The 23663-nt window shown below is 34.0% G+C and overlaps 2 protein-coding genes across 2 annotated transcripts in view; one reads left to right on the forward strand and one right to left on the reverse strand.

The window, feature by feature from the left end:
• Positions 1-804: 804 nt before the first annotated feature.
• On the reverse strand, positions 805-22201 carry cux2a (cut-like homeobox 2a). Its single transcript, XM_056266664.1, has 12 exons — positions 22114-22201; positions 21795-21876; positions 20538-20678; positions 15993-16209; positions 15276-15325; positions 15103-15194; positions 12920-13318; positions 11025-11105; positions 9344-9739; positions 5826-6005; positions 2805-3048; positions 805-1303 (listed from the first exon to the last, which is right to left on the reverse strand). Exons 1-12 carry the CDS (start codon positions 22199-22201, stop codon positions 1096-1098), a joined length of 2178 nt encoding a protein of 725 aa, XP_056122639.1. The 3' UTR covers positions 805-1095.
• A 1439-nt stretch (positions 22202-23640) lies between these two features.
• myl2a (myosin, light chain 2a, regulatory, cardiac, slow) overlaps positions 23641-23663 on the forward strand; it is a 6866-nt gene continuing 6843 nt past the window's right edge. The window contains exon 1 of the mRNA XM_056266687.1: positions 23641-23663. This exon is cut by the window's right edge and continues 116 nt beyond it. The gene's annotated coding sequence lies outside the window, so the exon portion shown is untranslated.

Below are 23663 nucleotides of genomic sequence, written 5' to 3' on the forward strand. Positions count from 1 at the left end.
GCTCGACCAGTGCAACTGATTAAACAGCTCCTGTGTGCATGTTACTCAGTGTTAAACATATATGTCTGTCGTCAAATCTCGATGAGAGAGTGTGCTGTTGTTCTAGTTGTTGTCGTTTGTTTGTTGTTGTTTTTGAGGAGGGCGGAACCGTCATCCCGGCACCGAAACCGGTCAATAAAGCCCCTGTAATCGCTCAAAACTCACCTGCTTTCCAAGTTAGTCGCAGAAGACGCGCATTGTTGCGGTTAAACCGGAGAAAAACCAGAAAAGAGACGATAAACAGAATGTAAACATTGAGTGTAATCCGCTCTACACCGCCATGACGTTCTTCTCAGCTGAGCTGCAAGTCACGTGACGCTACGACGTCGTGACGCAATCACTACGTCATGCGTGTATAATTTACTTTTTATTTATTTATTTAAATGTAAGTATTTGTTAAAGAATTGTTCATATTAATAGCAACTACTAATAAATGATACATATGTATTAATTTAGTTTTTTTTTTAATTCATTTAAATATACAAAATACAATAATGTAGCATTAAATTGAAATGAATTATAAATAATTATTAATAAATACTTATTCAGTTATTTAAAAATAATACATTTATTATTTATTAATTACAGAAATTCATAAATGAGTTTTATTCTGTGTTTTGGACTTCTCTCACTGAAAACTTTTATTTTATTGTGCTGATTTTATATTTATTTGTAAATCCCAACATTTATGGTCTTGAGTGCAATTCACTATTGGAAATTCTTTGAATAAAAACACATTGTTTATCATACAAATATTTAGGTTACATTTATTCATTTAAAGGCTTTTATCAGCATCACAATTGGAACAAAACAAATACAAATGAAAGTAAAAATAAGAATCAGATTATTCCAGTCACCAAAAGGGACTTTTATTCACTTTCACATTCTTTAGTCCTCGAACCGTCAAAGTGAACAGACATGAGAATTTATCAAACAAACAATTCAGCCATAATAAAAAAAAAGACATTTGTCCAATCAGGATTCACTTTTTCTGTATGAATGAAATAAAAAAGATAAACATACTAAAATCATGTCAACAATTCGTTTGCTCGTTCATTACACGAGCTCTTCCAGATCTTCAGCTTTAGTGACGGACTGTACGGCCACAGAAACACAAGTGTGTTGGTGTGTGTCCTCCATCTCAGGATCACAGGCTTCTTGTTTGATTGAGAGTAAACCGCTTGAAACTGGACTTGAACTGGCTGGACTTTGAACTGTTCTGGTTTGTACTGGTTCGGGTAAACCATCTCGCCTAATTCTGGACCTGTTAACAGAGAAAAAGCACAGCGCATTACATTTAGTAGTAGAAAAATATTCATGCCGGTTTAAAAAGGCTATATGTAAGAATTTTCGTTTATTAATCACCTTTTATTAAAGGAACACTCCAACTTTTTGGGACTTTAGCCTATTCACCTTATCCCCCAGAGTTAGATAAGTCCATACATACCTTTTTCATCTCCGTGCGTGCTATAAGTCTGTTTGACGCACCCACCGCTAGCCTAGCGTAGCACAAAGACTGGATGTAAATGGTTGCAGCTAGCATACTAATCCAAATAAGTGACAAAATAACGCAAACATTTTCCTATTTACATGTTGTGATTTATATAGTCACAGAGTGTACAAAAAACAAAGTCACATGAGACACAGACATATTTTAACCGTATAAATACTGGGAACTATATTCTCTGAAGGCGAAGCACTGCTACTTGGGCGGAGTGATAACCGCAGCACCTGAGACGCACCGTGGTGAGGAGCAGAGAGCGCGTCTTTTTGTACACTCTGTGACTATATAAATCACAACATGTAAATAGGAAAATGTTTGCGTTATTTTGTCACTTATTTGGATTAGTATGCTAGCTGCAACCATTTACATCCAGTCTTTGTGCTAAGCTAGGCTAGCGGTGGGTGCGTCAAACAGACTTATAGCACGCACGGAGATGAAAAAGGTATGTGTGGACTTATCTAACTCTGGGGGATAAGGTGAATAGGCTAAAGTCCCAAAAATTGGAGTGTTCCTTTAAGGATGAAAATTTTGGCCGATACCGATAATTCTTTATATTTGACAGCCGATAACCGATATATTGGCCGATAAATCTAAACCCACATTGTTATATGGCGTCGGGATGTTCGTTAACAGCAAATCACTGCTAAACATATTTCCAACTTTTATTTTTACTCCTTATATCGAAGAACGAAAAACTGCTCCTGCAGTTCACTTAACGGCCACCGGTGTCGCTAATAACAAGAGTTTCTCAATTCCACATCCAGCCGCTTGTATCATAAGATGTTTTCCTTGAGCCTCCATTTGGGAACAAGATTGAACGGTTTTATTTCCAGAGCTGAAGCCGTTACCAACAGTGTTGGGGAAAGTTACTTTTAAAAGTTATGCATTACGCCCCAAAAAAAAGTATCTAATTGCGTTACTTTGTTACTTTTTATGAAAAGTAATGCGTTACATTACATGTCCGTTACTTTTTCTCACCAAAATTCTGCGATTGCATTACTGTTTTTATTCATTTTGAGGAATACTGAATGTTTTCGTGCAAGACGAGTAAATGCATGTTCACATTTAGTCTAGAACTACAATAACCATCATGTTTACACAGCGCACACACACACACAACACTTTATTTCTCTCAACATGGAACTGTCAGTCAATAAATGTGAAAAAGTAATGCGTTACTTTACTAGTTACTTGAAAAGTAATCTGATTACGTGACTCAAGTTACTTGTAATGAGTTACACACACAACACTGGTCACCTACCTGTAGTTGTAGAACCAGTTACTGACAGTGCTAGTTTGAAGCGCTAGCTGTGCCGCCAGTCTCTCGATGGTGTGTTGAGACGGGTACGGCTCCAGCTGATACGCCGCTCGCAGCGAGTCCTTCTCACGAGCGCTCAGAACCACACGAGGCCTTTTGATCGCCTCACACGCTCCCGAACCGTCAGAGGGACAGAACCCGTGTCCCGGTGCGTCGGACGGCCGCTGCGAGTCACGTTTGAGGCGAGCTGCACACATTTATAGCAAACACTTATTCAGATGAAGAACGAAATTAATACGTTCATATGCACATATTTCTGTAGATATGCATTGAATAACATCCCTTCCACCAAACATGTATCTAGGCATGCAACGAAATCAAAATTTTGGCCGATACCGATAATTCTTGAAAGCCGATAACCGATAGCCTAGAAATCTAGACTCCCCTAGTGGAGTCTAACAACTCTCCGTTGACTTTCGAGCTGGAAAAACCAAACTCTAGTCAGGCCAATCACATCGTGTATAGAGTCGGTGGGCGGGCTTAACATAATGACGGCAGAGATGCGACGATTCACTGCTACTTGAAAACAAACAATGGCTGTGGCTGCTGGCGAACAGCGGTCTTTCGATTCGGCTTTGGCCGCGACTCTGGATGATTTAAAGTTAAGCTTTTCTTTGAAACATGAACAAAGAACGGCACTCGAGTCATTTTTTAAAAAGGACGATGCCTACGCTACAACTAACTACTCTGATGTTACATAGTTTTACTTTCGTAAAACTCGTTTAGCTGAACGACCTGTCGTGGTTTCTACTGCGGAGGCTTCCTCGTTCTTTTCATCCTCCACCCATCTCCAGTACACCGGCAAATCACGTTCAAGTCTCGATAAAAGGGTGAGACACCGCTGACAAATCCTGTTCGACTTTGCCGGTGTTTTAACTACCGCCACTCCAATATGCAGTAGTCTCTCGGCAATACTTAACGTTTGACGTTTCTCGAAGATGCTTGATGAATGTACAAGCACGCCCGCAATTCTCATTTTTTTTTCACAAAAACGGCAACAGTCATTGTGCTCCATTTCCATAACTTTGGTAGCTTACATGAATCTCTCCATCAAACTTTTTCGACAACACAACATACGCGAAACACTGCACTCCCCCTTCGACGCATTTCCGTCGCTCTGACTACGTCACCTTCTTCGTTGCTCTGGTTGGTTGTAGCGCAGAGGAAACCCCGCCCCTCGCATTGAGCCCTGCCAATGGTGAGTTCCCAGACCTAACATCATGATGTAGGCCAGGCTAGATAACCGATATATTGGCCGATACATCTAAATCCAAGATTTATGGACATTTTTATAATATAAAAGTTATTTTTAAACAATTTAATGTTGTAGAATTAGAAAAATTACTATTTAGGGCTTTTGTAATGAATACAAAAAGAATGAAATATTGGCAAAAGTAAAGTAAAAAAAAAAATAATAATAATTACGCAATGATACATGATGGGGAAAAAAGACAGTAATTCGGAGAAGAAATCATGGTTTTCAGCTTTAAAAGACACTTTTTACAGAAAATATTTTATTGTTATGGCCTGTAGTATCTTTTGATCCATGACATAAATAATATAAAAATAATGACAGCAAATGTACCTGCAATTACACAATCACCTCTATTATATTCTATAGTCTCAAATATACTTTATAACCAAACTATCATAACAGTGTAATTTTAATGACCTCATCTGTATGCGTGAGCACAAACAAGAAGAACGGAATGAAAATGTTTACATGCACGTTGTTGTAGATATGCATTGAATAATATCCTTCTACCAAACATACAGTATATTTAATAGGCATGCACCGATATGAACATTTTGGCCGATACCGATAACCGATAATTCTTTATATTTGAAAGGCGATAACCGATATATTGGCGATACATCTAAATCCAAGATTTATGGACATTTTTATAATATAGAAGTTATTTTTAAACAATTTAATGTTGTAGAATTAGTAAAATTACTACTTAGGGCTTTTGTAATTTAAAAAAATGAATGAAATATTGGCTAAAGTAAAAAAAAAAAATTTAATTACGCAATGATACATGAGGGGGAAAAAATACAGTAATTCGGAAAAGAACCGAATATAAAGCCAAAACAATCTCTGTTACCTTAAATTATATGTTTATCTCTGTAAAGCTGCTTTGAAACAATCCATTGTTAAAAGCGCTATATAAATGAGAAAAAAAAAAGAAAAAAAAGAAGAAATTATGATTTTCAGCTTTAAAAGACACTTTTTACAGAAAATATTATATTGTTATGGCCTGAAGTATCTTTTGATCCATGACATAACAAATAATATAAAAATAATGACAGCAAATGTACCTGCAATTATACAATCACCTCTATTATATTCTATAGTCTCAAATATACTTTAAAATTACACTGTTATGATAGTTTGATTATAATGACCTCATCTGTATGCGTGAGCACAAACAAGAAGAACGGAATGAAAATGTTTACATGCACATTGTTGTAGATATGCATTGAATAATATCCTTCTACCAAACATACAGTATATTTACTAGGCACGCACCGATATGAACAGTTTGGCCGATACCGATAACCGATAATTCTTTATATTTGAAAGCCGATAACCGATATATCGGCCGAAAATCTAAATCTAAATACATTTTTGAGAGCCTGATTACGAAAACAAAAGTCTCCCCAGTAAAATCCACGTCCCAAACACACAATTATGATGTTCTCATGATAATGTTATGTAGCCGATATGACAGGCTTGCGCTGCACATGTTGCACTGAACTGTATTTTCCTTTTTTGAAGTGATTCCAATCATATTTCAAGCAATTCATAATCATCATGTTGAACAGTGCGCATCTGAAGCGCCTCAGCTGAAGGAAACAATACATTATTTATCAGCTTTAATATATCAGACAAATGTTTTTATCGGGCCGATAACGATAACATTAAAAATGAACCGATATCGGCATCACTAATGTAATGTTTACCTCTCTGGTCCGTCTTGGTCAGTCTCTGGACGTTGTGCGGGTCTTGGAGCCACCGATGCATCCGGATGAAGTTCTCCTTTCCTTTCAGACTGAGTTTAGTCCAGGGTTTGGGGCGAGACAGCAGTTCAGACACCGAGCTTTGAGTCAAACCCAGAACCTCTTCGCCAAACACACGCTGACCTGCCAAACCACACCACCGTCAGGCAAACACTCCCAGAACTACACATATATGAAAAAATCTGATTGTAAATGTACAAGTTTTGCTACATTGTCCAAGGATGATGTTTTTTCTAAAAAAAATGTGTTTATTTTTTTATCACATTTTATCAATTAAGAGAAAGCATATTATAATCTTACACAAATATTTTGTGCAAAATTTCACTTGGAATTGCATTTATTTCCCTTAAATTACAGTTTTGCAGTTTATGTTTTTGAAGTGACCGGGTCAAAGTAGTAAAAAACACGCACACACACACATATATATATATATATATATATATATATATGACATTGATAGTAATGAAGATACAACTGTTTTACCTCAAGAAATATATGATGCAATTATGATGCTAAAGGATAATAAGGCATGCGGTATGGATGAGATATCTGCGGAGCATTTGAAATTTGCAAGTAGAAAACTCTGTCCCCTAATTGCTATTTGTTTTACTGGGCTGTTAGTCCATGGTATTTTACTCGACTCTATTTTATCTGTCACACTAGTGCCCATCATTAAAGAAAAAGCAGGTAAGATTAATAGTGTGGATAATTACAGGCCTATAGCTCTAGCCAGTATCTTATCCAAAGTTTTGGAGAGGATTATTCTGAATAGGCTGGAACATTTTGTCTTGACCTCTGACAATCAGTTTGGTTTCAAACCTAAACATGGCACTGATATGTGTATTTTTGCCCTGAAGGACGTTTTAGATTTGTACAACAGGCATAGTTCCACAATTTCTTTGTGTTTTATTGATGCCTCTAAAGCCTTTGATAGGGCGAACCATGAGAAGCTATTTTGCAAATTGTACAACAGAGGGGCTCCCAAATATCTAGTGAGAATCTTGGCCTTTTGGTATGCTCATCAGTCCATGTATGTGAAGTGGGGTAACTCTATGTCTGCCTCATTTAATATAAGTAATGGAGTTAGGCAGGGAAGCATTTTGTCTCCCTTTCTTTTTAATATTTATATGGACGACCGATCGAAGTTGCTAAACAGTTGTGGAACAGGCTGTAGGGTTGGGGACACCATTGTCAACCACCTAATGTACGTGGATGACCTGGTCATTCTTTGTTCATATAGTGCTGGCCTTCAACAGCTACTAAGGGTATGTTCCCAATATGGCTTGGACTTTGATATTACGTTCAACTCTAAGAAGAGCCATATAATGATTGCTAGAAGCAGGGAGGACAGTAAACTCTCATTTCCTGCTTTTTATCTGTCTGGTACTTTACTTAGAGTGTGTAATGAGGTCAAGTACTTAGGACACTATATAACTGATGACCTGTCTGATGATAGGGACATTCATAGACAGTATTGTATGTTGTACGCACAAGCGAATATGCTGAATCGCAAATTTAGTATGTGCTCACTTTTTGTGAAGACTACACTTTTTAAAGCTTTTTGTACTCCGATGTACACTGCCCACTTGCGGCGCCGCTATAAAAAAAGCAGTATGCAGAAACTCAAGGTGGCATATAATGATGGTTTGAGGCTGCTGCATTAATTGCCACGAGGGGGCAGTGCTAGCCAAATGTGTGTAAGTGTCAATGTATTCACGTGCCCTGCTGTACTTAGGAATCTCATGTACAGATGTATGTGTAGACTAGTAGAGTCACATAACAGCATCATCGCAACATTAGTGAACCCTGCTTTGAGTGCAGTTAGGTTAACTTCGGTTTTGTGGAATCACTGGCGCTTTAGTCTATATGCTAATATTTGAACACCGTTTTTGTGTATTGTGTAGTCATTTTCTTACAATTTTTTTTCTTTTTTTTTTCTGTTTTGTATGTACTTTATCTTGTATAGTGCTATGGACCATTTTATATGTATGTCCTGAATAAAGAAATGATGATGATGATGAATACACATTATAATAGTATTCAATTATACTAAAATAACACTTGTTAATTTTAATATGTTTTTAATTTAATATTATTTATTTTATTAACCGAACACAATTTTTAATAGTTTTAGTAAACAATAACTAGACTGTTTCTGCAGATCTGACTCCGGTTTTTTAAATGTAACTTGTTTCCGAATGTTCAGAGAAGTCCTCTTGTGGCGAAAATACAGCTTTTCATGTTTTTAATCCGCTCTAAGACACACCATGTGTAAGTTCATAAGTCGACAGCATTGCTGAGTATTTTCTCCTTAAAACTGCAGTGAACCAAAGACAGTCTCAAAAACACGGTTTGAAATCGCTGGTGTTTCTGACGTCACAAACGACCTTGTAACCAATCAGATCAACGTGTGATCGTCAACCAGTGGATCTCTGAGCTGAGGGGGTGAGTGGAGGCGGGGCTCATTTGCATATTCATAGAACCGCGCATACTAAATGAGGCGAGGGTGTCGAGTAACCAATCAGATCAACGTGTGATCGTCAACCAGTGGATCTCTGAGTGAGTGAGTGGAGGCGGGGCTCATTTGCATATTCATAGAACCGTGCATACTAAATGAGGCAAGGGTGTCGAGTAACCAATCAGATCAACGTGTGATCGTCAACCAGTGGATCTCTGAGCTGAGCGAGTGAGTGGAGGCGGGGCTCATTTGCATATTCATAGAACCGCGCATACTAAATGAGGCAAGGGTGTCGAGTAACCAATCAGATCAACGTGTGATCGTCAACCAGTGGATCTCTGAGCTGAGCGAGTGAGTGGAGGCGGGGCTCATTTGCATATTCATAGAACCGCGCATACTAAATGAGGCAAGGGTGTCGAGTAACCAATCAGATCAACGTGTGATCGTCAACCAGTGGATCTCTGAGTGAGTGAGTGGAGGCGGGGCTCATTTGCATATTCATAGAACCGTGCATACTAAATGAGGCAAGGGTGTCGAGTAACCAATCAGATCAACGTGTGATCGTCAACCAGTGGATCTCTGACCTGAGCGAGTGAGTGGAGGCGGGGCTCATTTGCATATTCATAGAACCGCGCATACTAAATGAGGCAAGGGTGTCGAGTAACCAATCAGATCAACGTGTGATCGTCAACCAGTGGATCTCTGAGCTGAGCGAGTGAGTGGAGGCGGGGCTCATTTGCATATTCATAGAACCGCGCATACTAAATGAGGCAAGGGTGTCGAGTAACCAATCAGATCAACGTGTGATCGTCAACCAGTGGATCTCTGAGTGAGTGAGTGGAGGCGGGGCTCATTTGCATATTCATAGAACCGCGAATACTAAATGAGGCGAAGGTGTCGAGTTACAGTCAAGATATTTTAAGGCATGAAGACATCAAGGGAATTTTTTTTTAATTTTGTTGATCAAAGACGAGTTTTAAGGGACACAGTGATTGCGTCTCACCGATGCTGTTGAGCACGAGCGCTTCTTTGACTCTCTGTGTGATGCTGACGGTGTCCAGATGCAGCGACTCAAGCATCTCATCCTCACAGCTCCCCACACACACCTGCTGGACACACACCTGCGTCCTCGGCTCCGGCTCCGGCGGGAACGAGTGTGTGAGGATGGACAGAGGAGCTGGAGACGCTGAAGGGGGAGTGTCTTCATTCATCTCACATTTGACCTTTCGGATGATGCTTTGGACAAAATCAGCCGGCGACTGATCACTGGGACTCGGTTTCCCATAATGCACCTCTTCCGGGGTCTCGCTCGTCACGTGCATCTCGTGTTTGGCCTGATGAAGGATGTTTCTGATGACGTCCTCTGATCCACGCTGAGACCCGCTGTCCACATCCATCACTGAACACACACACACACACACACACGCTGCGGTTCAGAAAGGGTTAAACGTTTCACGGTCCAGGAAATTGTTCACTTGTGTGTTAAAAATCAAAATTTTTCCCCGGCAATTTTATTTTCCGCTTCAAGTTCATGCAATCAACACTTTTCACAGAAAAGCAACAGCGCCCCCTACAGTACAACAGTGAAACATGGACTGGCAGAAATGTCCATCAAAGGCAGGGAAAGAGTTAATAAACATCAGCTAATCTTCAGATTTATTTGGCATTAACACAACATCCCATTTAGAATTCACTGAATTTGTTTTATTTCTACATATGTTTTTATTTCCATTTTAGCTGAAGTAACTTTAGTACCTCAACTTAATTTTAGTTAGTAGCCAAGGCAAACTTTAAATAAAATGTAATAAAAATGTAGTTAATAAACGTTGAGTAATTTTTTAACTTACTTAAATTTTTAGTTATTTTAATACTTATCTAAACGAAAAATGAGAAAATGAAAGCGAAAACCGTGAATAATTTTTATTTTTGTTGTTAATTTTTTTTAATTACTTTTATTTTTTGTTATTTTAGTACTTAACTCAACAAAAAATTGTAAGAAAAAAAAATATTTTTGATGTATACATTTTTTTAAATATATTTTTAGCCATTTCAGTACTTAACTAAACTAAAATTAGAAATGTTGCCGTGGCAGCTAGCTATTTCACTTGATGTTTATTTTGTTCACATTTTTATAAATTTTCTAAAAATGTTTTGTTTTTTTCGTTTTTATACTTATACTTAAATAAATCAACTTTTTTTTTTATACTTGCCAAGGTAACATTTCTTTCAGCTACAAAATAAATAAATAAATAATGAAATAAAGTAAACATTGAAACTTAAATAAAACATATATTTTTATTTCAGCTTGTGGCCAAGCCAACATTTTTCATTTTCACTCAGCTTAATTTGATGTCCTAAAATAGCTCAAACCGACACATTAATGTCCCTGGTAAAATCTTAAACCTCAAATTTTTAATTCTCTCTAATAAATTATACACAAATATTTACACAATATAAGTCTTTTCCACACACAAGACTTTAGAAAACACACAGTTACTTAATTACTACTATTAAATCATGCATTAAAAACATATTTAAAAAATATTAAACATAATAAATATGTTTAAAAATGTATATATTAAAAAAATATATAAAAGTAATATTTAAGTTGATGTATGATAAGCCATATAACTTTACAAAAAATAATAAATGTTTTTAAAGTAGCGATGCTGATCTGAACTCACGCTCCGAACGGTTCTGATCCAGAATGTTCCTGATCACCTGATCTGAGGTCATCTCTGGAGGACGAACCCACGGGACGATGCCTTCAGTGAAGAGAGACAGCCAGGATCATGAATGCACTCAATATAAACACTGATGTCTACAGTAGAGATCACAATACAGTAAATCAGCTTCTGACAGTAACTTGCTTCAGAGAAAGATTGAATCATTACATCGTTACACCAGTAGGTGGAGACAAGAGACTGTTACAACATGAGTGAGTCACTGAATCAGTCATTCAAGAGATTCGTTCAAAAATACTGAATCATCCGGTAATGAAGTGAGTCATTGAATTATTCATTCAACAGATTCATTTAAAAATGCTGAATCATCCAGTAATGAAGTGAGTCATTGAATCATTCACTTAAGAGATTTGTTCAAAAACACTGATTCATCCAGTAATGAAGTGAGTCATTGAATCATTCACTCAAGAGATTTGTTCAAAAACACTGAACAATCCAGTGATGAAGTGAGTCATTGAATCATTCATTCAAGAGATTTGTTCAAAAACACTGATTCATCCAGTAATGAAGTGAGTCATTGAATCATTCACTCAAGAGATTTGTTCAAAAACACTGATTCATCCATTAATGAAGTGAGTCATTGAATCATTCACTCAAGAGATTTGTTCAAAAACACTGATTCATCCAGTAATGAAGTGAGTCATTGAATCATTCATTCAAGAGATTTGTTCAAAAACACTGATTCATCCAGTGATGAAGTGAGTCATTGAATCATTCATTCAAGAGATTTGTTCAAAAACACTGATTCATCCAGTAATGAAGTGAGTCATTGAATCATTCACTCAAGAGATTTGTTCAAAAACACTGATTCATCCAGTAATGAAGTGAGTCTTTGAATCATTCACTCAACCCGACTATTTGAAAAAATAATTCAAATGCATTAAATATTTTTTAAATAGACTTTGCATAATAACTTTGTTGTCTGGCAGATGCATTTCAAGGTATTGTTAATATACATGTTTGGTTTTAAGAACAATTTTGTGCAACAAACAATTTTGTTCTGGCATATATACTTAGTAGTTGTAATATAACCTGTTTTCCAAATATATCTATACACCTTGAACATTAGATAAATTTACCTTAGATCATTATAACATGATAAGATATTAAGGTTTTCAACAAAAAATATTTGATATATTAAGGTTTTTGCTTAGAACAAGAAAAACTATTTGTCAACAGGAATATAGGCCTAATTGATCAAGTTTCTGAAAACAAGATCTGTTAATGAATATCAATATCTAATGTCATTTTGCTTCATAAGTTTCTTGTTTTAATCAAGTATCTTGTTTTTTTTTCTTACTGACAAAAATATAAAGTACAAAAATGATTTTAATATTTTTTTAAACCATTGATGCTCAATATAAAATCTGCATCATTCTGCAAGAGAATTCTTCAAGAATCATCCATAAATAAATAATACTAGTTATTTATTGTTATTATTATACCAGTTTTCCAAACATCTAGCCACCAAACACTTGAAATATCTCACTTTGCATGTAATGAGTCTATATAATATATTAGTTTCACCTTTTAAGTTGAATTACTGAAATAAATGAACTTTTGCACCATATTCTCATTTTTCCAGTTTCACCTGTACTGTCACTTTACTACTCACTTAAAAATGTTGGGTTAAAAATAACCCAACGAATAACCCAACTATGGGTTGGCATAGCAGCTTCCCAACTGTAGGTTATTGTAACCCAATGCATTGGGTTAAACAAATATCCTTATAAGCAAATTTATTATCTCATTGAATTTAGCTTGCCCTATTTTTCATGCACTTTGAACACCAGACGTGAGATGTTCAGTGTTCCCCCGTCCGGTCCTCCGCTCACCTCTCAGTCTCTCCTGGGTGACGGCGAGCGCTCGCACGCGGCTCTGGTCCGACAGGAAGCTCTGCATCCTCAGGAAGGGCTCTCGTCCTCGCCGGGTCAGGGTCCTCCAGGGCTTGGGTCGGGCCAGAATATCACTCACGGTTCCCTGAGAGAGACCCAGCACACAGTGGCCGAACACGCGCTGGCCGATGCTGTGCTTCTGGAGCGCCTCCTTCACCTGGAGCGTGAGTCCAGTCGTGTCACACTCCTCTTCCTCACAGGTGTCCTCTTCTTTAACACACATGTGGAGGCTCACTGAGGATGAGGATGAGGATGAAGAGCGCATGTTGTCCACTGGAAGTTCACTCAACGGCTCCTCTTTTCCACAGACGTGATGAGACTCGCTCGGGATCACAGGATCTGACGATGAGCAAAGATGCACAGATGAAACTCGCAAAAGTTAATTTATTTCAGTAATTCAACTTAAAAGCTGAAACTAATATATTATATAGACTCATTACATGCAAAGTGAGATATTTCAAGCCTTTATTTGTTATAATTGTGATGATTATGGCTTACAGCTTATGGAAACCCCAAATTGTGAAAAGGTTTTCATAAGCTGTAAACCATAATCATCACAATTATAACAAATAAAGCCTTGAAATATCTCACTTTGCATACAATGAGTCTATATAATATATTAGTTTCAGCTTTTAAGTTGAATTACTGAAATAAATGAACTTTTGCACCATATTCTCATTTTTCCAGTTTCACCTGTACTGTCACTTAACTAAAATGTTGGGTTAAAAATAACCCAACGAATAACCCAACTATGGGTTGATATAGCACCTTCCCAACTGTGGGTTACTTTAACCCAGTGCATTGGGTTAAACTCCAGTTTGGGTTAAACAAATATCCCAACGTTTTTTTACTGTGTATGTTTTTGTAAAGCAAATCTTATAAGGTTCTTTAATCCTGTTTTCTCTTTCTATGGGAATTAGATTTTATTTAACTCGACTGTATATTCAGTTTAAATAGGCCACGATACATCCAATTTGTGAGTTGAGAAAATAAGTACATAAATAAATATTTTTCAATAAAAACAATCAAAATGAAACATACTAAACAGCAGAAATATATTATTTCACATAAAAACGATAAAAAAATAAACACAAAAGTAAAAAGCTGAAATATTGATGAAAGATGCCCAATATTAACAGAATATACTGTGACTTTTCTAAACACTTTACTGTGTTTGTAAAGCAAATAAAGGTTCTTAAATCCGGGTTTCTCTTATGCATTAGATTTTACTACACTCTAAAAATTGCTGGGTCGTTTTAACCCAAATTTGGGTCAAATATGGACAAAAACAACCGTTAGGTTAAAAATTTCATTTAAAAATATAACCCAATGGCTGGGTTTGTCCATATTTGACCCAAATTTGGGTTAAAAAGACCCAGCAATTTTTAGAGTGTAGAGGCTGTATATTCAGTTAAAATATAATAGATTTACATTTTATAAATTGATAAAATAATAAATAAATATTTTAATTTAATAAATAATTTAAATAAAAACAGAGTAAAATGCTTACTAAAAAGCAGCAATACATATTTTAAATAAAACTAAAATAAATAATTTATAAATACAAATTATCAAAATAAAATACTGAAAAGCTGACATTATTTTATTTTAAAATAAATTAAAATTAGAGAAAATATTTAAAAATAAAAACGATCAAAATAAAACTTGCAAACAAATCTGAAATACATTTAATTAAAAAAATTAACTAAATAATTAAAAAATAAACAAAAAGCTAAAATATTTAATTTGAAATAAATTAAACATAAATAGCTCAAATAAATTAAGTAAAACACTAAAAATGTGAAATTATTTTAAATAAATTCAAATTAGAGAAAATTTTCAAATAAAAACAATCAAAATAAAACTGAATATATTTAATTTAAAAACAAAAAAAAGTTAAAAAGCTGAAATATTTTATTTTAAAAATCAATTAAAATAAGAAAACAATATTTTTAAATAAAAACAATCAAAATAAAACTGAATATATTTAATTTAAAAACAAAAAAAAGTTAAAAAGCTGAAATATTTTATTTTAAAAATCAATTAAAATAAGAAAACAATATTTTTAAATAAAAACAATCAATCATGCTCTTGTAATGACAGTGAATGAAACAGTCCATTACCAGCCGAGTCTGATGGAGGGGCGAACACCTCATCACCAGTGTGTGTCAGCGCAGTGTGTGTCAGCGCAGTGTGTGTCAGCGCTCGTAGAGTCCTGAGAGGGAGAACACGAGACTTTAATAACTCATTATTGATGATCATATGAGGAGAGAATATGAGAATATGAGTGCGTTACCTGAGCTCAGTTTTGATCTTCTCATAATCCTGCAACTCGGCCTGAAGTCTCTAACATGAACACACACTCGTTAGAGCCAGAACTTTAATAATCACCCTTCATAACCAGTGCTGTGTGGAACTCATTACAAGTAACTTGAGTTATGTAATCGGATTACTTTTTCAAGTAACTAGTAAAGTAACGCATTACTTTTCAAATTTACAACAAAATATCTGAGTTACTTTTTCAAATTAGTACGCAAGTTACTTTGTTTTCCCATTTATTGACTGACAGCTCTCACTGTGTGTGTGTGTGTGTGTGTGAACATGATGGTTATTGTAGTTCTAGACTAAATGTGAGTGTGCATTTACTCGTCTCACTTGCACAAAACAGATTCAATATTCCTCAAAATGAATAAAATCAGTGAAATGCAGAATCAGAATACTATGCAAACCTCCAATAACTAAATATATTACATAAAACATACATTTTTATGCATTTACTCTCACTTTATCGACCGATCTACTTGCTTCTGACCTTCGATGATTCAGTTTAACCATGTTATAAAAAACAAGCCCTGCAGGTGAAAAAAAGTAATGCCAAAATAACGTAAAACATTACTTTTATAAAAAAAGTAACAAAGTATTTACTTTTTAAAGGAGTAACCCAATATTGTAATGCATTACTCTTCAAAGTAACTGTCCCGACCGACACTGCTCATAATGAGCTGATCTCTACCTCCATCTCCTGTGTTTTATTGGCCAGCTGCTGTTGAAGCCGAGCGATGTGATTGGCTGATCTCTCCTGGACTTCCTGCAGCAGAGCGATGTGATTGGCTGATCTCTCCTGGACTTCCTGAAGTCTCTGCACTTCCTCTTCCAGATGATGAAGGTCACGAAGGTCTCTACTGGCAAACATCTTCATCATCTTCATCATCATATCCAGACCATCAGAGCTGAAAGTGAGCGAGAGGCTTCATTATCATCTTCAGTCAGTCAGCAGAACAGAAGAACTACGCTTTACATAAACACACTCATATTCAGCAATATATCTGGAATATTTACATTTACATTCAGCAATATATCTGGAATATTTACATTTACATTCAGCAATATATCTGGAATATTTACATTTATATTCAGCAATATATCTGGAATATTTACATTTATATTCAGCAATATATCTGGAATATTTACATTTATATTCAGCAATATATCTGGGATATTTACATTTATATTCAGCAATATATCTGGAATATTTACATTTATATTCAGCAATATATCTGGAATATTTACATTTATATTCAGCAATATATCTGGAATATTTACATTTATATTCAGCAATATATCTGGAATATTTACATTTATATTCAGCAATATATCTGGAATATTTACATTTATATTCAGCAATATATCTGGAATATTTACATTTATATTCAGCAATATATCTGGGATATTTACATTTATATTCAGCAATATATCTGGGATATTTACATTTATATTCAGCAATATATCTGGAATATTTACATTTATATTCAGCAATATATCTGGGATATTTACATTTATATTCAGCAATATATCTGGAATATTTACATTTATATTCAGCAATATATCTGGAATATTTACATTTATATTCAGCAATATATCTGGAATATTTACATTTATATTCAGCAATATATCTGGAATATTTACATTTATATTCAGCAATATATCTGGAATATTTACATTTATATTCAGCAATATATCTGGAATATTTACATTTATATTCAGCAATATATCTGGAATATTTACATTTATATTCAGCAATATATCTGGAATATTTACATTTATATTCAGCAATATATCTGGAATATTTACATTTATATTCAGCAATATATCTGGAATATTTACATTTATATTCAGCAATATATCTGGGATATTTACATTTATATTCAGCAATATATCTGGGATATTTACATTTATATTCAGCAATATATCTGGAATATTTACATTTATATTCAGCAATATATCTGGAATATTTACATTTATATTCAGCAATATATCTGGAATATTTACATTTATATTCAGCAATATATCTGGAATATTTACATTTATATTCAGCAATATATCTGGGATATTTACATTTATATTCAGCAATATATCTGGAATATTTACATTTATATTCAGCAATATATCTGGAATATTTACATTTATATTCAGCAATATATCTGGAATATTTACATTTATATTCAGCAATATATCTGGAATATTTACATTTATATTCAGCAATATATCTGGGATATTTACATTTATATTCAGTAATATATCTGGAATATTTACATTTATATTCAGCAATATATCTGGAATATTTACATTTATATTCAGCAATAGGCCTATATCTGGAATATTTACATTTATATTCAGCAATATATCTGGAATATTTACATTTATATTCAGCAATATATCTGGAATATTTACATTTATATTCAGTAATATATCTGGAATATTTACATTCAGCAATATATCTGGAATATTTACATTTATATTCAGCAATATATCTGGAATATTTACATTTATATTCAGCAATATATCTGGAATATTTACATTTATATTCAGCAATATATCTGGAATATTTACATTTATATTCAGCAATATATCTGGAATATTTACATTTACATTCAGCAATATATCTGGAATATTTACATTTACATTCATTAATATATCTGGAATATTTACATTTACATTCAGTAATATATCTGGAATATTTACATTTATAGTAATATATCTGGAATATTTACATTTATTAATATATTTAGAATATTTACATGTATATTTACATTTAGTAATATATTTAGAAAATGTATATTTAAATTTAGTAATATTGTGTATATTTTATTAATATTCTATTTAGTACATTTATATTTAAATGTACATTTATTAATACATTTAGAATATTTACATTTATATGTAGTAATATATTTGGTATATTTGTATTTAGTAATATATTTAAAATATTTATATTTAGTAATATATTTAAAATATTTATATTTAGTAATATATTTAAAATATTTATATTTAGTAATATTTTTGTTATATTTAGTAATATATTTAAATTTATATTTAAAATATATTTGTTATATTTAGTAATATATTTACATTTATATTTACATTTAGTAATATATTTAGAAAATGTATATGTATATTTAGGAATATTGTGTATATTATTAATAATCTATTTAGTACATTTATATTTAAATGTAAATTTATTAATATATTTAGTATACTTATTTATATTTAGTAATATATTTAAGATACATTTATATATATAGTAGTAAATTTAGTATATTTAGTACTATATTTAGTATATTTATTATTTACATTTAGTCAGATTTGGTATATTTACATTTTAGTAAATTTACATTTATGTTTAGGAATACATTTAGCATATTTATATTTTTAGTAATATATTTTGTATATATATATATATATATATATATATATTGGCCCACCACCCCCCCCCCCCCCCCCCCCCCCTTCTTAGGAGGACAACTTTATTTTTTAATAAAGAAAAAATATATATACACAATATTATACAATACAGACAATAGATTTATATACAGTGCTCAACCATTTACCCCATTTCGTGTAGTAATTTAGTATATTTACATTTATATAGTCTTTAAAATATGTAAATATGCCTCAGATTTATAAGAGCAAATGAAGAATGATCTCAAAACTCACAAGACACTGAAAAAAGGTCAAACAAACCCAGATTTAAGAAAATGAATGTGATCAGATGCTGACTCCAATTTTCCTCTGACAAAATATAACGCATAAAATTCATTATACACAAAAAACATGCATGTAATCAAATGCATAAGTGTGAGAATGATCATGTGACTCAGAGCTTTTTTACACACGTTCTTCCTCACTGAAGCTCGAGATGCTCATCTCAAAACATCAGATCGCGCTGGAGAACATGATCATCACGACAGATAAAGCTAACAAGAACAATATTTACTTTTAAACATGTCAGACACTGCACAAAAGATGAAAAGCTGAAAACTGGTCATACAGCATCTAAAATCTCTCTAAACACTCTTCACACACACTGTTTCCAAAGCAAAGTCCATGTTATTTGTCCACCCAGATAATACACACTCCAGCTCGATGAAAACATCTGAAACTGAAACACACATACCGTATATGTGTTTGTGTAAAGCTCCTCTTAATCTTAGTGTATTTCCATGATGTGTGTGAGCGACGAGCTTCTCCAAACTAACATCACATCCGAGACTAGAGGACAGAGAGAGAGAGAAACACACACACACCCAGTGACCGCTACACACACACATTCATCCAAACAATCAATACCTGCAAACAAAGAGCTCAATCAATTCATCAATAGACCAGCTGGCAGGGGGCGGAGCCTAGATCAATCAATCAATCAATCAATCAATCCATCCATCCAGAGCAGAGACGACCTTCACTTCAGCACCAGTAGATTATAATGTTTTCAATGCATTTATAAAAGTGCAAATATTCCATCTTAGCACTATATCAGCGTATAGAATTGCATGTATATTTATTATGTCAATAAATATTACTTCAAATATTTCACATTGCACTTGATTTTATGAATTCACTCTGAATCAATAGCTGAATTCATAACATACTCTGGCTATTTATGCCATATAAAGATACTTCAATTAACTTTACAATGTATGAGGATTTTGTTAATCATTAAATAGCAGCATTGATATTTCTACTGTATTTCTACTGTTTCATGTGTTTATTATGATGATTGCATAGTATGATTCCATTCCAAACAAAATCTTCAAGGGTTAGTTCACCCAAAAGTGAATTGTCTAACCCGTTCCAAACCCGTAAGACTTTCGTTCATCTTCGAAACACAAATGAAGATATTTATAATGAAATCTGAGGGATTTCTGCCGCTCCGTTGACAGGCTATGCAACTACCGGCTGCTTCAAAACATTCATAAAGAGATTTTAAAACTAATCCATATGAATCGAGCGGTTTAGTCCCGATATTCTGAAGAGACTCCTTCACTTTACACTGATTACAGAATTTTTTTCATTTTGGCTGAACTAATAACCCTTTTATCATAATTCATATTTCAAGAGGCGAATTCTCTTCTCAGTTTTATGATCAAAAGTCAAATGACTTGAAAGCCGAACTCCTGAAATCTCCTGCAAGCTGCAGATTATATGAGGGTCACAGATGACATATTGATCAACTCTATTGGTTTTATTGATTCTGTTGATTGATTTGAAGCTCACAAACCCGATATTGATTTCCTCGCCGCGCAGCCGGAGGAATATAAGAGCCAGAGACCGGCTGTGAGGAATATAAGAGCCAGAGACCGGCTGTGAGGAATATAAGAGCCAGAGACCGGCCTTGAGGAATATAAGAGCCAGAGACCGGCTGTGAGGAATATAAGAGCCAGAGACAGAGTTTGATTATGTGTTCTGCTTTATATTACAGAGAGCAGCCGCTGAAACACAAGAGCACACTGTTACATTCAGTCAAATATGATCAAATTGACTAGAATTACTGTAGATTTTGTGAGAGCAGTTCATCCTCCATCACTATCTATCTATCTATCTATCTATCTATCTATCTATCTATCTATCTATCTATCTATCTATCTATCTATCTATCTATCTATCTATCTATCTATCTATATCTATGTCTGTCTGTCTGTCTGTCTGTCTGTCTGTCTGTCTGTCTTTCTGTCTATCTATCTATCTATCTGTCTATCTATCTATCTATCTATCTATCTATCTATCTATCTATCTATCTATCTATCTATCTATCTATCTATGTCTGTCTGTCTGTCTGTCTGTCTGTCTGTCTATCTATCTGTCTATCTGTCTATCTATCTATCTATCTATCTATCTATCTATCTATCTATCTATCTATCTATCTATCTATCTATCTATCTATCTATGTCTGTCTGTCTGTCTGTCTGTCTGTCTGTCTGTCTGTCTGTCTGTCTGTCTGTCTGTCTGTCTGTCTGTCTGTCTGTCTGTCTGTCTGTCTGTCTGTCTGTCTGTCTGTCTGTCTATCTATCTATCTATCTATCTATCTATCTATCTATCTATCTATCTATCTATCTATCTATCTATCTATCTATCTATCTATCTATCTATCTATCTATCTATCTATCTATCTATCTATCTATCTATCTATCTATCTATCTATCTATCTATCTATCTATCTATCTATCTATCTATCTATCTATCTATCTATCTATCTATCTATCTATCTATCTATCTATCTATCTATCTATCTATCTATCTATCTATCTATCTATCTATCTATCTATCTATCTATACCTGAAACAGCTTTTGGAACAAGATCAAATGTGGGCGGGGCTTGATTGTGTCTGTGGGGAGTTGATTGGATGGTTGTGGTTTGCTATTGGCTGATCTCATGTGAGTGACAGGTTATAGCCCCGCCCACATCATCAGAGAAGAGAAGAGATGCTGCAAGAGGAACTGATTCTGATTCAAGATTGTTAACAATAATGATGTGCACCCATAAATCAGTTCTGAATGAAACATTATCAGGTGTGAATCTCTGAATCTCTGAATCTCTACTGAGCTCTTAAAGCGAAATCCTGAAATAAATAAGAAGTGAGGAGAGATCATCGGCACCAAACAGCTGAACGCTTCTTCTGTCCTCCAGAGAACAGGCTCCTGTCATCCTAAACCACTGTTGTTCATCACGCTTCTGTGTGTGTGTGTGTGTGTGTGTTGAGGATCATCATCTACCTGTCACTTCCTAAACAGGGCATGTGTTATTTATATCGGCCCAGAACAGCACAGCTAATCTACAAAAGCCCGTCCATCCGAACCCATTGTCCAGAAGCATTCGGGATCCTCACTGTCCTCCTCATGGTGAGTCTCCACATTTACTGATGCTCGGGAGTCGCTCGCGCTCATAGACTTCGGGATCTGAGGGATTTTAATCAGAGATCGACCGATATATCCGCCAGAGTTATTAATCGGCCTATTAATTATTAAGTATTTATACAGTTATTAATATTCTTCTTTGTGTCAGTTTCAAAAACTTACCAGCGACGAATCAAAGAATAGTGTACATATGAGTAAATATTGTGTCAAATTATTGTTCATTTCATTTTTAGCATTTTAATTTCTGCGCTTATGTTGTGTTTGATAAAAATAATCAAGAAAAATGTGTGTTTTCGCTTAAATTAATCAAGGAAGAGTCCTTAATCATGCTCCAATATAATAATACTGTATGAGTTATTCTTCTTTGTGTCAGTTTCAAAAACAGACCAGCGATGAATCAAAGAATAATGTACTAAAATGTAAAAAGTATAAATAAAATTGTTAAATAATTAAAAGTTTTCAAAGTAAATATTGAGTCAAATTCATGTTCATTTCAATTTTAGCATCTTATTCGTGGCACTTATGTTGTGTTTGTTAAAAATAAGGGTTTTTCATGGTTAATCATGCTCTAATATAACAATACATAAGTACAAATATACATTTAATTTAAAAACAGGCCTGGTGGAAAATTACCAGCTCATTACGAACTTCAACTTTAAAACTCAACCCAATTAAATATATGGTTATTAAACACCTGTAAAACTCAACTCGGTGAATTCTTTGGACTTTATTCCATAGTTTATTTCATTTTTAGCATCTTATTTGCTGCATGTTGTGTTTGTTAAAAATAATCAAGAAAACTGTGTTTAGTCATAGTTATCATGCTCTAATATAACAATACATGTACATTTTGGTAACACTTTACAATAAGGTTCATTAGTTAATGTATTAACTAACATGAACTAACAATGAGCAATACATTTGTTACAGTATTTATTAATCTTTGTTAATGTTAGTTAATAATAATCCAGCTGTTCATGTTAGTTCACAGTGCATTATCTAATGTTCACAAATACAACCTTTGATTTTAATAACGTATTAGTAAATGTTGAAATTCATATTACCAAAGATTAATCAATGCTGTAGAAGTATTCTTCATATAGTTCATGTGAACTAAATAATATTAACTAATGAAGCTTAGAGTGTGACCACATTTGAATATAAAACAGGGAATGTCTTGGTGGAAAATGACCGGCTCATTATCTCTTCAGTTTACAGACATTTACTTCAACCTTAAAACTCAAAGCAATTAAAAATACGGCTATAAAACACATGTAAAAATATCAATACAGAAAAAATCCTTCATATTAACAAAGAACTTTCTTTTTTTCCCTTGTTGACAAATGCCAATATTTTAGAGCGATGCTGCAAATGAATCATTGATTCATTGATTCATTGATTCATTTACAGTTTGAACTGATTAATGGGAATGAATGGAACTTTAAAGCAGTTTTTGTTCCTGAAGTTGCAATGATAAGGTAAAGCTTGTTGT

The sequence above is a fragment of the Rhinichthys klamathensis genome, unplaced genomic scaffold (genome assembly GCF_029890125.1).
Source record: "Rhinichthys klamathensis goyatoka isolate OS25496 unplaced genomic scaffold, OSU_Roscu_1.1 h1tg000252l_1, whole genome shotgun sequence".
Taxonomy (NCBI): Eukaryota; Metazoa; Chordata; class Actinopteri; order Cypriniformes; family Leuciscidae; genus Rhinichthys; species Rhinichthys klamathensis.